At 41.5% G+C, this 13,405-nt stretch overlaps 1 protein-coding gene across 1 annotated transcript in view; it reads left to right on the plus strand.

The window, feature by feature from the left end:
- GLP1R (glucagon like peptide 1 receptor) overlaps positions 1 to 13,405 on the plus strand; it is a 194,378-nt gene that overhangs the window by 103,889 nt on the left and 77,084 nt on the right. The window contains exons 7-9 of the mRNA XM_060243726.1: positions 2,288 to 2,394; positions 3,867 to 4,020; positions 8,925 to 9,084. Of these exons, the coding sequence (XP_060099709.1) occupies positions 2,288 to 2,394; positions 3,867 to 4,020; positions 8,925 to 9,084 (421 nt within the window). The remainder of the gene's footprint in view (positions 1 to 2,287; positions 2,395 to 3,866; positions 4,021 to 8,924; positions 9,085 to 13,405) is intronic.

A 13,405-nucleotide genomic window follows, 5' to 3' on the forward strand; every position in this document is an offset into this window, starting at 1 on the left:
GCGCAGGGCGATCTGCGCACGCGCAGGGTTGCTCCCTCCCTCACTCGCTGCCTTCTCTGCCCGCGGGCGCGGCCCCCGGCTCTCTGGCTGGCTAAACCGGGACCTCTAATGGTCCCGGTATACCCAGCCCGGGAGCCGGGAATTGGGGGCCAGATTCGGGAAAGTCCCGGGAGACCGGGACGGTCTGGCCACCCTAGGTAGATAAAACAATTAAAAACAATTTCCACAATAATTACAATTTAAAAACCTATAAAATCTGGAATAACATCAGGACTTTTTCTGTAGAAAAAAACCAGCAGTAACTCATTTGCATATTAGGCTACACCCCTGATATCACCATTGTTCTGCACAGGGCTTATTTGTAGAAAAATCCCAGCAAGAACTCATTTGCATATTAGGGAGCACCCTCTGACACCAAGCCAGCCAGAATTGCATTCCTGTGCATTCCTGCTCAAAAAAAGCCCTGAGTAACATTAACACATGATGGCAAATTAGTAATGTAACAAAGCTCCCAGGTGTATGTGCACATGTGCCTAAAAGACCATCATATTGGATAAGTGGGCGAGGACATCCACCAACAGCACAAGTTGACAAAGTGCAGAACATAGGAGTGGATTAGGGCAGGGGAGGCCAATGTTATTAAACACCCACTGCCTCAACAGAAGGCCTGGTGGAACAACTCCATTTTACAGGCCCTGCAAAACTAATAAGTTCTGCAGAGCCCTGATCTCACTTGGGTGAGTGTTCCACCAGGCCTTTGGTTGAGGCGGTGTCTAATAACATTGACCTCCTGGGTAGTTCAAGGACAAGCTCCCATCCAAGTACTGACGGCATTCAACTCTCAGCTTCTGAGATCTGATGAGATTGGGCTTGCCTAGGCTATTCGGGTCAGGACATGTTTCAGTTATTTGACATCTGTCTAGTTTTCAGTATGATTTAGTGGGTGTAGGGTGAATAAAAGCAATTAGGTTTTTTTAAAAAAACCCAATTGATTCCTATCATAAAGAGCTTTTTTAAAAACAAAACTATATTGAACTTTTTGTAAAAAAAAGAAGGGTTAAAATGAGCTCTTAATACTGAATTCAGGATCTTTATTAAAAGCACCAGCATGATTCTGTCATCTCAGCCATGATTTGCTAAATGAACACCTTTTTTAAGGAGCCCTGGGCTCACCATACTCTCTTTTCTTCCACCTCTGCACCACTAACTAATTGTGTCCACACATTGGGCAAACATAGGGTGAACATAGTGAAGATTCTAAGAAACACATATGATCTTCATGGGGCTTTAATGAGCAAATTGTGGCTTCAGTTATGATCATGGCCATGATTGGAATAGTGTGTACATCCCATCCCTATGCAGTCTCACCTCTTGTCCCCCACATGCACATACTCATACACCATTAGCCATGGAAGGTAAAAGATCATCTTGTCAACTAAGTCCGAACTGGGAACAATCATTGCTGGCAATCTTGGCTTAGTTGGTCCATTTAGATAAAAATCCTTAAATATCTGAACATAAGAACATAAGAGAGAGAAGTCATGTTGGATCAGGCCAGTGGCCCATCCAGTCCAACATTCTGTCACACAGTGGCCAAAAAAACCAGATGCCATCAGGAGGTCCACCGGTGGGGTCAGGACACTAGAACCCAGGACATCTGACTGTCTTGCAGTGGGTGAAAGGCATAGAGGATGCACAATCAAGACTCATCTCTTTAGTGCTAACCCATAGTTGGACCTTTCATCTGAATTCAAGACTGCTTGGGGTACAAATGTAAAAAGTTGTGAAAAAATCTCATTTGGTGAGTCTTGAGTCTTAGAACTTGTATGTAGCCTAAGAACACTTACTCCTGGCACTCAAGTTGAATACATTTGGACAAGTGGGGTTTGATTCCCCGCTCCTCAAACTTGCAGCTGCTGGAATGGTCTTGGGTCAGCCATAGCTCTTGCAGAGCTGTCCTTGAAAGGGCAGCTTCTGTGAGAGCTCTCTCAGCCCCACCTACTTTGCAGGGTGTCTGTTGTGGGGGAGGTAAGTAAAGGAAATTGTAAGCCACTCAGAGATTCTGAGTTTCAGAGTGAAGAGCGGGGTATAAATCTGATCTTTTTCTTCTTCTGAATTTTCACCTGGCTGTGTGGAAATCGATGTATTTTTCCTTGTTTGTGTCTGAGTGAGATGTTTGACTTAGCAGTTTTGTCTGCTGTGCTAAACCTTATGTACTGAGAGAGAGAGATGAAATGTGTAGTCCAGTAATTGTGTCTTCCACTTTTCCCTGTTAATTCTCTTTTAGGACCCACCAAATGAACGACTCCTATTCCTGTCTGTCATTTACACCACTGGATATGCTCTTTCCTTCTCTGCCCTTGTTATAGCAACTGGCATCCTCCTTGGATTCAGGTAATCACAGATATTTGCAATAATCTCAAGACTCCATGACATTACAAGAGTCTGAACAGAAATTTAGTAACTCCATCATCTCTTTACACTCTTGTCTCCATCATATATTTTCTGCTGCTGTGGAAAAAATTTTTAAACACTTAGTCCCTCAGTTATATCACTTGGATGTTACTTCATTTAAGCAACAATAAATCATTTACGTTATATATCTGTTGAAGGCTACTTGATACATACCTTTTTGCAGTGATGATTGCCATTGCATAATTTTAGATTCAGCCTTTTAAATGCAATATCTTGATTTTTTATACACAATATAACTGTTAAGTATCACATAAACATTGAGGGAGCTTTTTAAGGCTTGGGCTTTAACCGATTATGGTAATTTGTTGTTGTTCAGTTGCACAGTTGAGTCCGACTCTTTGCGACCCCATGGAGAAAGTCACACCAGGCCCTCCTGTCTTCCACCATCCTCCAAAACCTGCTCAAATTCATGTTAGTTGCATCAGTAATGCTGCCCAGCCATCTCATCTTTTGCCATCCCCTTCTTCTTTTGCCTTCTGCCAGCATCAGGATCTTCTCCAGTGAGTGCTCCCCTCTCATTTGGTGGCCAAAGTATTTTTCTAAAAAACGACCCCTGCTGACATCTATACTTATCTATTCTTTTTGAAGAAATCTGTTCTAGTGCTGCTTTGAGTTTGAACTAGTAGCACATAGAGCTGGCACTTAAAGTAAACTTTGAAAATTGCTCTTGATTCGAGTTGAAAACTTTGTGACTTCGAAAGAGCATTTTAAATTAGATAGAGATATGAGTAGTTGTCTTGTTGGATCATTGCATGTTTGCTCTCAGATGAGGGGAAATAATTGTTTCACCAAAAAGCAGTAAATAGAATATTGCTATTGCATTGGTTGCCAGGTCCTGATCTTTTTGTTCTGTAGCTGATGGCTGATATTCATATTGTTACTTATTGTGTGCCCTTACATGGGCAATTCATACAGTTATCTTAGATACTGTATCAATGTATTGTCTCTTCTTGCTGCTCAGACAAGCAGCAGTTAGCATGATTTTTTAAAGATGTAAATTGCTTTTGCTGCTAACCTCCTACTGAACCTCCCAGTACAGTGCAAACTGAGGCATGCTTCACTCCTTGTATTCCAGGATCCTTGCTTAGAAGCTTGAGCTTGCTATTAAAAGTTCCTACCTACTCTGTTTCCTGTAGTAAAATTTCAAGTTCCAACTTCTTCTGTGATCTTTTTATGATATCACCTGTGTCCTGGTTTGCCTGCCTCTTAGGAAACAAGAACAAACCTTATAGATAACTTTTTATATTAGGCTGCAAACAACTCGTTTATATATAACAGTTATACTCTGGTTTCTCTTCAGATTGCATATATAACAGTTTTAAGCAGAGCCCCCTTATTACTTCCCTTGACAGTTATTTTGATGACTCAAAGCATCATGTTTATGTTTCTAGGCATCTGCATTGCACCAGGAACTACATTCACTTGAACCTTTTCAGCTCCTTTATTCTACGTGCTGTATCTGTCTTCATTAAAGACTCTGTGCTAACATGGATGTACAGTACTGCCACTCATGAATATCAGTGGGAGAAAATTTTATCCTATCAGGTAGGGTATGACTCAAAAAATACATGTGATACTAGTGACCTATGATTAGTGTATCTGTATAAAACCCTTATGTATCTAGTGCTGATTTTTTTTTTGAAGACTTAGTCTCCAAATGAAATTATGATAAATCTGCCCAAGGGTGGAACTGCATGTTCCATAAGTTGTGCCTGAAATCTTTTGAGTGTTTCCACTGCTGTAGAGTTGGGGGTGGGGAATCACTTGAAATAATGACTCCTGGACAGAAGATAAGCAGAACTTCATGGAATAGAACAGGGCCAGATTTACATATTTTTGAGGGGGGGGGGTAAAACCAAAAAATGGCGACCCCATTCAAAAAAATGAAGGGACCCATGGGCAATCTGACACACATATTCCATTTAAACACCCCATCGGATGTTTGTATGGGGAGGGGAAGCCTCAGCAGGGCTGGCCCTAGAGCATTTTGAGCCCTAGTCAAAACTAACTTTGTGCGCCCCTCTGCAGTGCCACACCAGAGAAGGGGTTTAAAGTTTAAATTCCCTTCTCTAGAGTTGTGCAGCAGTGGCGAAAGGATAGGAACCTAGAATCATAGGGTCATCTAGTCCAACTTCCTGCACAATGCAGGAAACTCACAAATATCTCCCCCTAAATTCACAGGATCTTCACAGTAAGAGAAAAAACCAGGTTGGTTTTCCCTTCTCAATATGGCATGCATGTCTTTCCAGGGATCTGACGGCTGTTTGCATTTCTTTAAGTGCATAAACTGTTTGGGATCTACAGCAACGAAGGCCACAGTCCCAAGCATACATACTTGATACTAAATGCCGAGCTATGTGGAACTTACTTCTGAGTAAAGGTTCAGGACTCTCAGCTGCAATTTTAGGTCCCTTCTCCTCTAGTCTCATTAAATTCAGTGGGACTTTCTTACAAGCCAGTATAAAATTTAGAGAGCTTCTCACCTTGAAAAAGGAGAACTGGTAATAATATTCATAGTTTTGTTCCTGTACAGGGTGCTGTACAGACTAACATAAGGCAAGTCTCTGCCCCAACCGAGGAAGTTACAGCTTGCATTTTGGCAAAGAGGGAGAAAGGGAAGAGCTAAGGATTGCAAGGGACAAGTAAGCGAAAATGCAAAGTGTTTGCAACTGGATACTCTAATAACTGGGTCTGGGTAAAAGTCGGATCTACACAGAAATGAAATTAAACCACTATTATTCTGTAGATCCTGTCTTAGACTATAGGCAGGACCAGAAAAATCATGCCTCCACGGATTCATGGCGCCTCACCAGTGCAAAAACAGGGTTCCAAAGCACGGATCCTCATGAAATCTTGATTTTCATGGTGAAATGAAACCACCATCATACTGTAGATCCTGTCTTAGACTATAGGCAGTACCAGAAAAATCATGTCTCCACGAATCTGTGGTGCCACAATAGTGGAAAAACATGTTTCCAAACCACAGATCCTCATGATTTTTTGCTTTGGATTCCCCTCACCCTCACCATCAGTTCTTATATAATGTCCATAAGCAGAGTTTGCACCACAGAAATCGTGGAGCCACGGTTTCATGACTGCACCATGGACCAAAAACTTGATTTTGAACCACAGATCCTCATGGATCCTCATGATTTTTGCTTTGGATCCCACCAAGCTCACCATCCAATCACATATCATGTCCATGGGCAGAGTTTGCACCACAGAAATCATGGATCCTCGACTTCGTGGCAGCACCATGGACAAATAAATGTGATTTTGAACCACGGATCCTCATGGATCCTCATGATTTTTGCTTTGGATCCCCCTAAGCTCACCATCCAATCACATATCATGTCCATGGGCAGAGTTTGCACCACAGAAATCATGGATCCTCGACTTCGTGGCAGCACCATGGACAAATAAACGTGATTTTGAACCACGGATCCTCATGGATTCTCATGATTTTTGCTTTGGATCCCCCCAAGCTCACCATCCAATCACATATTATGTCCATGGGCAGAGTTTGCACCACAGAAATCATGGATCCACGGCTTCTTGGCAGCACCCTAGAGCAAAAACTTGGTTTTGAACCAAAGATCCTCATGGATCCCCATGATTTTTGCTTTGGATCCCCCGAAGCTTACCATCAATTCTTATGTCCATGGGCATTGTTTGCACCACAAAAATCGTGGATCCATGGTTTCTGGGGTGCAAACTCTGCCCATGGAGATGATATGTGATTGGATAGTGAGTTTGGGGAGATCCAAAGCAAAAATCATGAGGATTCATGAGGATCTGTGGTTCAAAACCAAGTTTTTGGTCCATGGTGCTGCCATGAAGCCGTGGATATATCATTTCTGTGATGCAACCTCTGCCCATGGACACGATATGTGATTGGATGGTTAACTTGCGGTGGGCCAAAGCAAAAATCATTTGGATCCGTGGTTCAAAACCAAGTTTTTGGTCCATGGTGCTGCCATGAAGCCGTGGATCCACGATTTCTGTGGTGCAAACTCTGCCCTTGGACAGGATATGTGATTGGATAGTGAGCTTGGGGGGATCAAAAGCAAAGATCATGAGGATCCATGATTCAAAATTAAGTTTTTGGTCCATGGTGCTGCCAAGAAGTCATGGATCCATGATTTCTGTGGTGCAAACCCTGCCCATGGACATGATATGTGATTGGATGGTGAGCTTGGGGTGGCCCAAAGCAAAAATCATGAGGATCCATGAGGAGCCGTGGTTCAAAACCAAGTTTTTGGTCCATGGTGCTGCCACGAAGCTGTGGATCTACAATTTCTGGGGTGCAAACTCTGCCCATGGACATGATATAAGAATTGATGGTGAGCTTGGGGGGATCCAAAGCAAAAATCATGAGGATCCATGTGAATCTGTGGTTTGGAAACATGTTTTTCCACTGTTGTGGCGCCATATATTCATGGAGGCATGATTTTTCTGGTGCTGCCTATAGTCTAAGACAGGATCTACAGCATGATGGTTGTTTGATTTCATTCCACCATAAAAATCATATGAATTCTTGAGGATCCGTGCTTTGGAACACTGTTTTTGCACTGGTGAGGCGTCATGAATCCCTGGAAGCATGATTTTGTGGTCTTGCCTATAGTCTAAGACAGGATCTACAAAATAACAGTGGTTTAATTTCATTTCAATGTAAAAATCATATGAATTCACGAGGATCCTTGTAGATCCGACTTTTACCTTTTCCCCTAAAAACTTACTCCAATGCAAGTCAATCATTGACTTCTTTGAGACTCTCCTACCAGCATGTCCATGATCTTCCCTTCGGGCTTGTTGGCTCTAAGTCTGGAAAGGTTGGAGGGACAGGGGGTGGGGGTCTTGGAGAGAGCGAGTGGGTCTTGTTTACGGAAGAATCCCAGAAGTGGAATAGAGAAAGCGACTCTTCTTTTTATTCTGTTTCGGTAGCAGCAAATGGTCAGCCTGGATTTTTTTCTCATCTGCTTTACTTTGATGAGCTGCAGGAATGAAATGCAATTGTCAAACTGCTGGCAAAGGGCTTTTTCATGCAGAGCAGAGGTTGGGTTTTTTTGGGGGGGGCAAGATGAAAGCACTTCTGAAGGGTGGGGAGAGAGCCCATGAGATTCTTCCCTCCGTCCCTCCCACCCCAACACATACAACCGGTTACACTGTCGGGGAGGTGTGTATGACCAGGAGCCAATGGGAAGGTGCTGGGGTGGCAAGGGGGGGGGAGAGAAGAAAAGCAGCCGGGAGGGAGTGATTATTGCATTCCTGTATCGCTGCGGGTGAGACAAGGATTCCAGCAGGCCAGGTGGCGGTGCAAAAGAAGCCAATCTTTCTCCCCCCCTTCCTGGTGCCCCCCCGGCAAAACACCCCCTCTGCCCCCCCCCCCCCCCCCCCCAGATCCGGCCCTGGTATAGAAGGGAGTAGCGTAGGAAAAGTAGTTCAGAGTGCGTGTTTAATATGAAAGTTCTACTTTTAGACCAATTAACTACTAGGTATATTAATGTAATACTATTCTGGTATCCTGAACTCTGGCTTGACAACCCCCGGGATACTTGGTGCATGAATGTGTGTGCACGCACGCATGAGCAAATAATTTGATCACCATCAAAATATCAGTATAAAGTCAAGGTTGGCTTTAACAATTGCTGATAACAAGGTTGGCCTAAACAATTATTATTATTCCTTGTCTCATGACTGATGTAGTATTAATTGCAGTTACAATATCCACTATAGAACATCTCCAAGAAAGTTCCAGATCTTCCAGTATGGTAGATCAATATATTGGGTTGGATCCTAAAGCACAAATACTAGTATTAGAGCCAGGAGAGCCTCATGGACAAAATGTCACAGGCTGCATTCAATGTGAAGGAATTTGATGAAATCTCATCCCATTCTGCATGCAGATATTTGCTATTTCACTTGAACCTCTTCTTCACTGCAACATTTGTGCCCTAAAGCATTTTATCCACAAAGCTCTCCTGACCCTCATCTCCCCCCCGCCCCCAACAAAAATGATCTTCTGCATTGTGTGCTCTGGCTGACCTGAGACCTAACTTGCTCATTGCAGAGGTGAAATGAAATTATGTGACAGGAATCAGTATATTTCCTAATGAGCCAAATGAAGATTTTTCCTTGTCCTCCCTCTTCCTCTCTTCTCTGTTTTGTGAAGGATGACCACTCCTGCTCTTATGCCAATTCATAATTACATACAATATGACAATATGTACAAGGATGTCTAAGTGAGCCAGAGTACAAAAATATCTGCTGTAGCATTTGCTTTTTCTTGTTTAAAACTCAATGGACTGCATCCAGAAGTTTTCCTATTGTCTTGTTCAGCCAAATATTTGCTGGGGAAAGATGGTATTTAATGTCACACTCTTGTATTTTCTTCTTTTTGTCCTTTGTGACACATGCCATATTTTCTGAACTCTGTTCTGTTCTCTCAGCAGTCACTTAGTTGTCGTCTGGTCTTTGTGATGATGCATTATTGTGTGACTGCAAACTACTACTGGCTATTGGTGGAAGGAATGTACCTGTATACACTTCTTGTGCTTTCAGTGTTTTCTGAGCAGAGAATCTTTCGACTTTACCTTTGCATTGGCTGGGGTAAGTCAATTTCTTTTTCCTCTGTTTCCTCTCTCTTACTGAGAGTGGCTTTCTGTACTTCAATGCCCTAGGCAAAATGGAATGGAAAGAGCTTTATTGCCTTTGAATTGTAACTTTTATATGTATTTTCAGCTGTTAAAAAGTGGTCCAATCCTTTAAGCAGATAATCAACCACGGGGTTCACTTTTTTATGCAGTTGTGATGTGGTCATGCTGTCAGTGGTCCTCTCTGAGTATTTCTCAAACTCCACAGAAGCATATTAGGACACTAGATTGCTTGCCAGCAAGCTGCAGTATAAATGGCTTTTTCTATGATAACACAGTTTGACTAGTCCTTCTCAGACTTAGGTAATAGTGCATGAAACTTGCAATAATAACATTTTTAACCCCAAAATTTACTGCATATATCAAAAACTTACTTAAATTTCTCTGCCTGTCAACAGAAGATGCTGTGGGTTCTTTGTTGTTATTTTTGGGTGGGCAACGAGTTGTTTGCACAAGTCCACATGAGAAGTCTGTGAGTGTCCATTTGGCATTGTTGGTGGGAAATTTAAAGTATGCTTGTTTTAATCATCTTGCTTCCTAGCATAAAATGATGGTGACTTTAGCTTGTATTCTTTTCCTCGAGTTTCTAGTGCTTATAAACTTGTGCATGGGCACTTTTTTGGTAAGAGATCAAACACGGGATCTCTTTTATGTACATTGTTGCCTCCTTAACCTTCTTTTCACTATTCTGATCTGGGCCAAATTTTTCTGATTTTATATAGTCTCAGAGTTTTGCAGTTGGAATACATTGGGGAAATTAATGACAGTGCTAATATTCTTTACTTGTATCATTCTTATTTATAAAATGTGGATTTTCTCTGTGGAGACCTTAGACATTTAATTATAGAAAACTAGAATATATCAGCAATCCATGAATCAGAAGCTTCAACTGAACTAGAATTTGGCTATCTATCTTTTAGGTCAGTATGCAGGGATTATATTCTGTTTTATGATAGTTGCCCTGATTATCAATCTATTTCTGTTCAAGGTACTGAACTTTAAAGCTGTTGTAATATAGGTCCCATATATCTGAAGGAGTTGATATCTGCTCGTCCACTTAGGAAAATCTCTGTAATGTGAATTATTTGTAATGTCATCTCATGATTTAATTAAATCTGCAATTATGTGGAACAGCTTGTCTAGGAGATGAGGAAGGCAACCTTGTTGGGGTTCATAGGGATTTCAAAACCTATTATTAGAAATGGGGTTTTAATCTCTGGAATGAGTGAATGATTTCTGTGAATAGTATGTTTGTGTAAAAACTCCTACTATTAACTATTGTTATAGTTTTATTTACATGGTTCTCCGATTTTGTATCTTTGTATGTTGTAAGCTATTTCACATTCTGGATGAGCAGAACAGCAGTCACTGAATTAAATACTCTTACAAATATTAGTAGACTTCCTTTATCATATAGGAGAAGCAGCTGTATAATATAGCTGACATTAAGGATTTAGAGGATCTTCTTTGTAAAATTTAATACTTTATGCTTTGGTCACCTCTTTGCTGCAACCATATTAATGTGGAAATGAGAAGTTTGGAGTTCCTTGATGCATATTTGTCCTAGTTGTAGACAAATGAAAGAGGTATGGCATTTGCTTCTTTTCTTTTTTTTAAAAAAAAATATGGAATTGCCTTGGCTAGTTTTTCCTCTTTTTGTAGCTTCATCTTGCATGAACATTCTTGTTAATGAGTTTACTGGTAAAATTCATATGGATAATCAATTGCAAATTATTCTCTTGCTCTGCTGAATGCACAGTGATCTACTGATAATATAAAAATTGTGGTCTGTTGATAGCAATAAATACACAAAAGAATCCAGATAGGAAAAAAATATGTTAAGTAATTTTGTTGGGTTTTTGTAGGACTACACCTTTATATTGTACAGTTGTTTAAAAAGCACACAAAGCAGAATGCTTAAGTTGTTCTGCTTTTCATAAAAATTGCCTGACTCAAGACATTTACCTGAACAAATGGGAGTTGAGAGAATTAATATTTTGTCCAAAGCCATACAGGCCAAAATCCATTATAAGAAATATAGCAGAAATACATCTTTTTACCTGAAATATTTGATTGCAAGTTCAGCTTACCAGTACTTGGTAAACAGTGGTTGTAATCCAGCAGAAGATCCTATGTGCATACTGAGCAGTTCTCTTCCATGAGTTGAAAAGCACCAGTAGGCTTCAAAGTTCTCTTGAAGGAAAAGCTCTGTCTTTTGATTTCATTAATAATATAGTTAATTATCAAGTGAATGATGAGTTTGGTGTGGTTTGGGTTTTCCAGTAGTTCCACTTGCCTGGGATCAAAGTTTGAGTCTCTTGGAACCTTTAAGACCAACAAAGTTTCATTCAAGTGGAACTAGCAGTAAGACAAACAACTCCCCACCTCAGTTGCCTCTTTCTGCTATCTTAAGCATATGGTGGAAGGGGGGGAATGAAGACTTCATTGCTGCAGTGTGCATGCTCAGGATCCAGTTTGCCCCCACATGCACTGCTTTTAAGGTGAGTGCTATATCATACATTAAATGTGAGTTCAGTTGGGGTTTGCCCCCTCCAAGTCATGTTTATTGTCTAATCAGACCCTATGTATTCTGGGAAACAATATTTGCAAAGGTCTGGGCTGCTCCCATTGCAGTAGGGTTGCCAGTCTGTGTTGGAAAATACTGGGGACTTTGGGAGTGGATCCAGGAGAGGGTGGGGTTTGGGGAGGGGCCTCAGCATGGTACTGTGCCCTAGAATCCACCCTTCAAAGTAGTCATTTTCTCCAGGGGAGCTGATCTCTGCCAGCTGGAGATCAGTTGTAAGAGCAGAAGATCTCCAGGCCCCACCTGAAGGCTAAAGACAAACACTGACCTAAAGGGCTACTGTGACTCAAATTACTAAGAATTACAATTTAACATAGAAAATAATACACTTTTAATAACACTAAATCAAACAGGTATATAACTGGAAATCCATATCATTCAATATTTGATATCAATGAAGACGCAAGTTCACTTAAACTCCCGTGGGACTAAGTGTCTCCACAATTTTTTATATCAGGCTAGCACTCAGACGGCTCAAGACTTTTGGTCTCATGGGAGTTTTAAGTGAACTTGTGTCTTCATTGATTTTTGGATTTTTAAAATAATTTTTAAAAATAATTTTTAAATAAAAATACATTTTTAAAATAATCCTGTACCTGAGGAAATTATTGAAACAGGAAGTCAAAGTTGCAAGTCCTATCGCATATTATGATTTCATGGGATTAAAAGAAGTGAACTGTACTGTGAGTTTCGATTTTGGACATTGTTGTTGAAGTTCTACGCCAAATATTGTGATATGGATTTCCAGTTATATACCTGTTTGATTTAGTGTTATTAAAAGTGTGTTATTTTTTGTATTGAATTGTCATTCTTATAATTTGAATCACAGTAGACGTTTTAGGTCAGTGTTTGTCTTTAACCCCTTGTGACTTCTCTCATTTTATTGTATGGTATTGTATTCTCACTTGGAGGCTGGAAACCCTACAGCCTTAAAGACAATTGTGTGTATGTGTGAGGGGGTGATGTGTAAAAAGAAGAAAATGTTCTTCTTCTGAAGATTTTCTGAATCAGAAAATTCATGCTCTGATCCAGTTAGTTTTTAAAAATTTCTTTAGGGCCTTCTTCAGTCCTTAATGAGGGATGATAGGCACAGGGCCGGTGCTAGGGGTTCTGCTGCTTGAGGCAGACCCTTGACCACATCGCTCCCCCCACAAGCTCTCTTTATAAAGTTCATTGCGTTCATGCAGCACAATGACCTCACCAGAAGTGATGTCATTGTGCAAGGTGGTGAGTGGGGGGCGAGAGAGCGATGGGCAGCACACGATGGGCTGCCACACCACTGCTTTCCCCCTGCACTATGCTCTTTGGAGGCTTCCAAGGAAGCCTCCAAAGAGTGCACTGTTTTAGCAGCACCCAGCCACTTTCAGGTTGAAAGTGGCCAAGCATTACCTTCCAAAGGTGCTGCTCGGCTGCTTTAAACCTGAAAGTGGCCATGCGCCACTAAAACAGTGTGCTTCCTTAGAAGCCCCCGAAGAGCGTAGTGCACTGTGCAGCACTTCTCTGAGCCTGGCTCCACCGAGTCTGCCTTGCATGGGCAAGGGGGAGTAAGGGGGCACCTGGTGGCATCCCCAGGCAGGGTAGCGCCACAGGCAGCTTCCTACTCCACCGACTCCCACACGCCGTCCCTGGACTGGCAGGCAGATGTTTCACAGAATGAGTGATTATTAGTGTTTTTTCTCTTTATTTTGTGAAG

The sequence above is a fragment of the Heteronotia binoei genome, chromosome 1 (genome assembly GCF_032191835.1).
Source record: "Heteronotia binoei isolate CCM8104 ecotype False Entrance Well chromosome 1, APGP_CSIRO_Hbin_v1, whole genome shotgun sequence".
Lineage (NCBI taxonomy): Eukaryota > Metazoa > Chordata > Lepidosauria > Squamata > Gekkonidae > Heteronotia > Heteronotia binoei.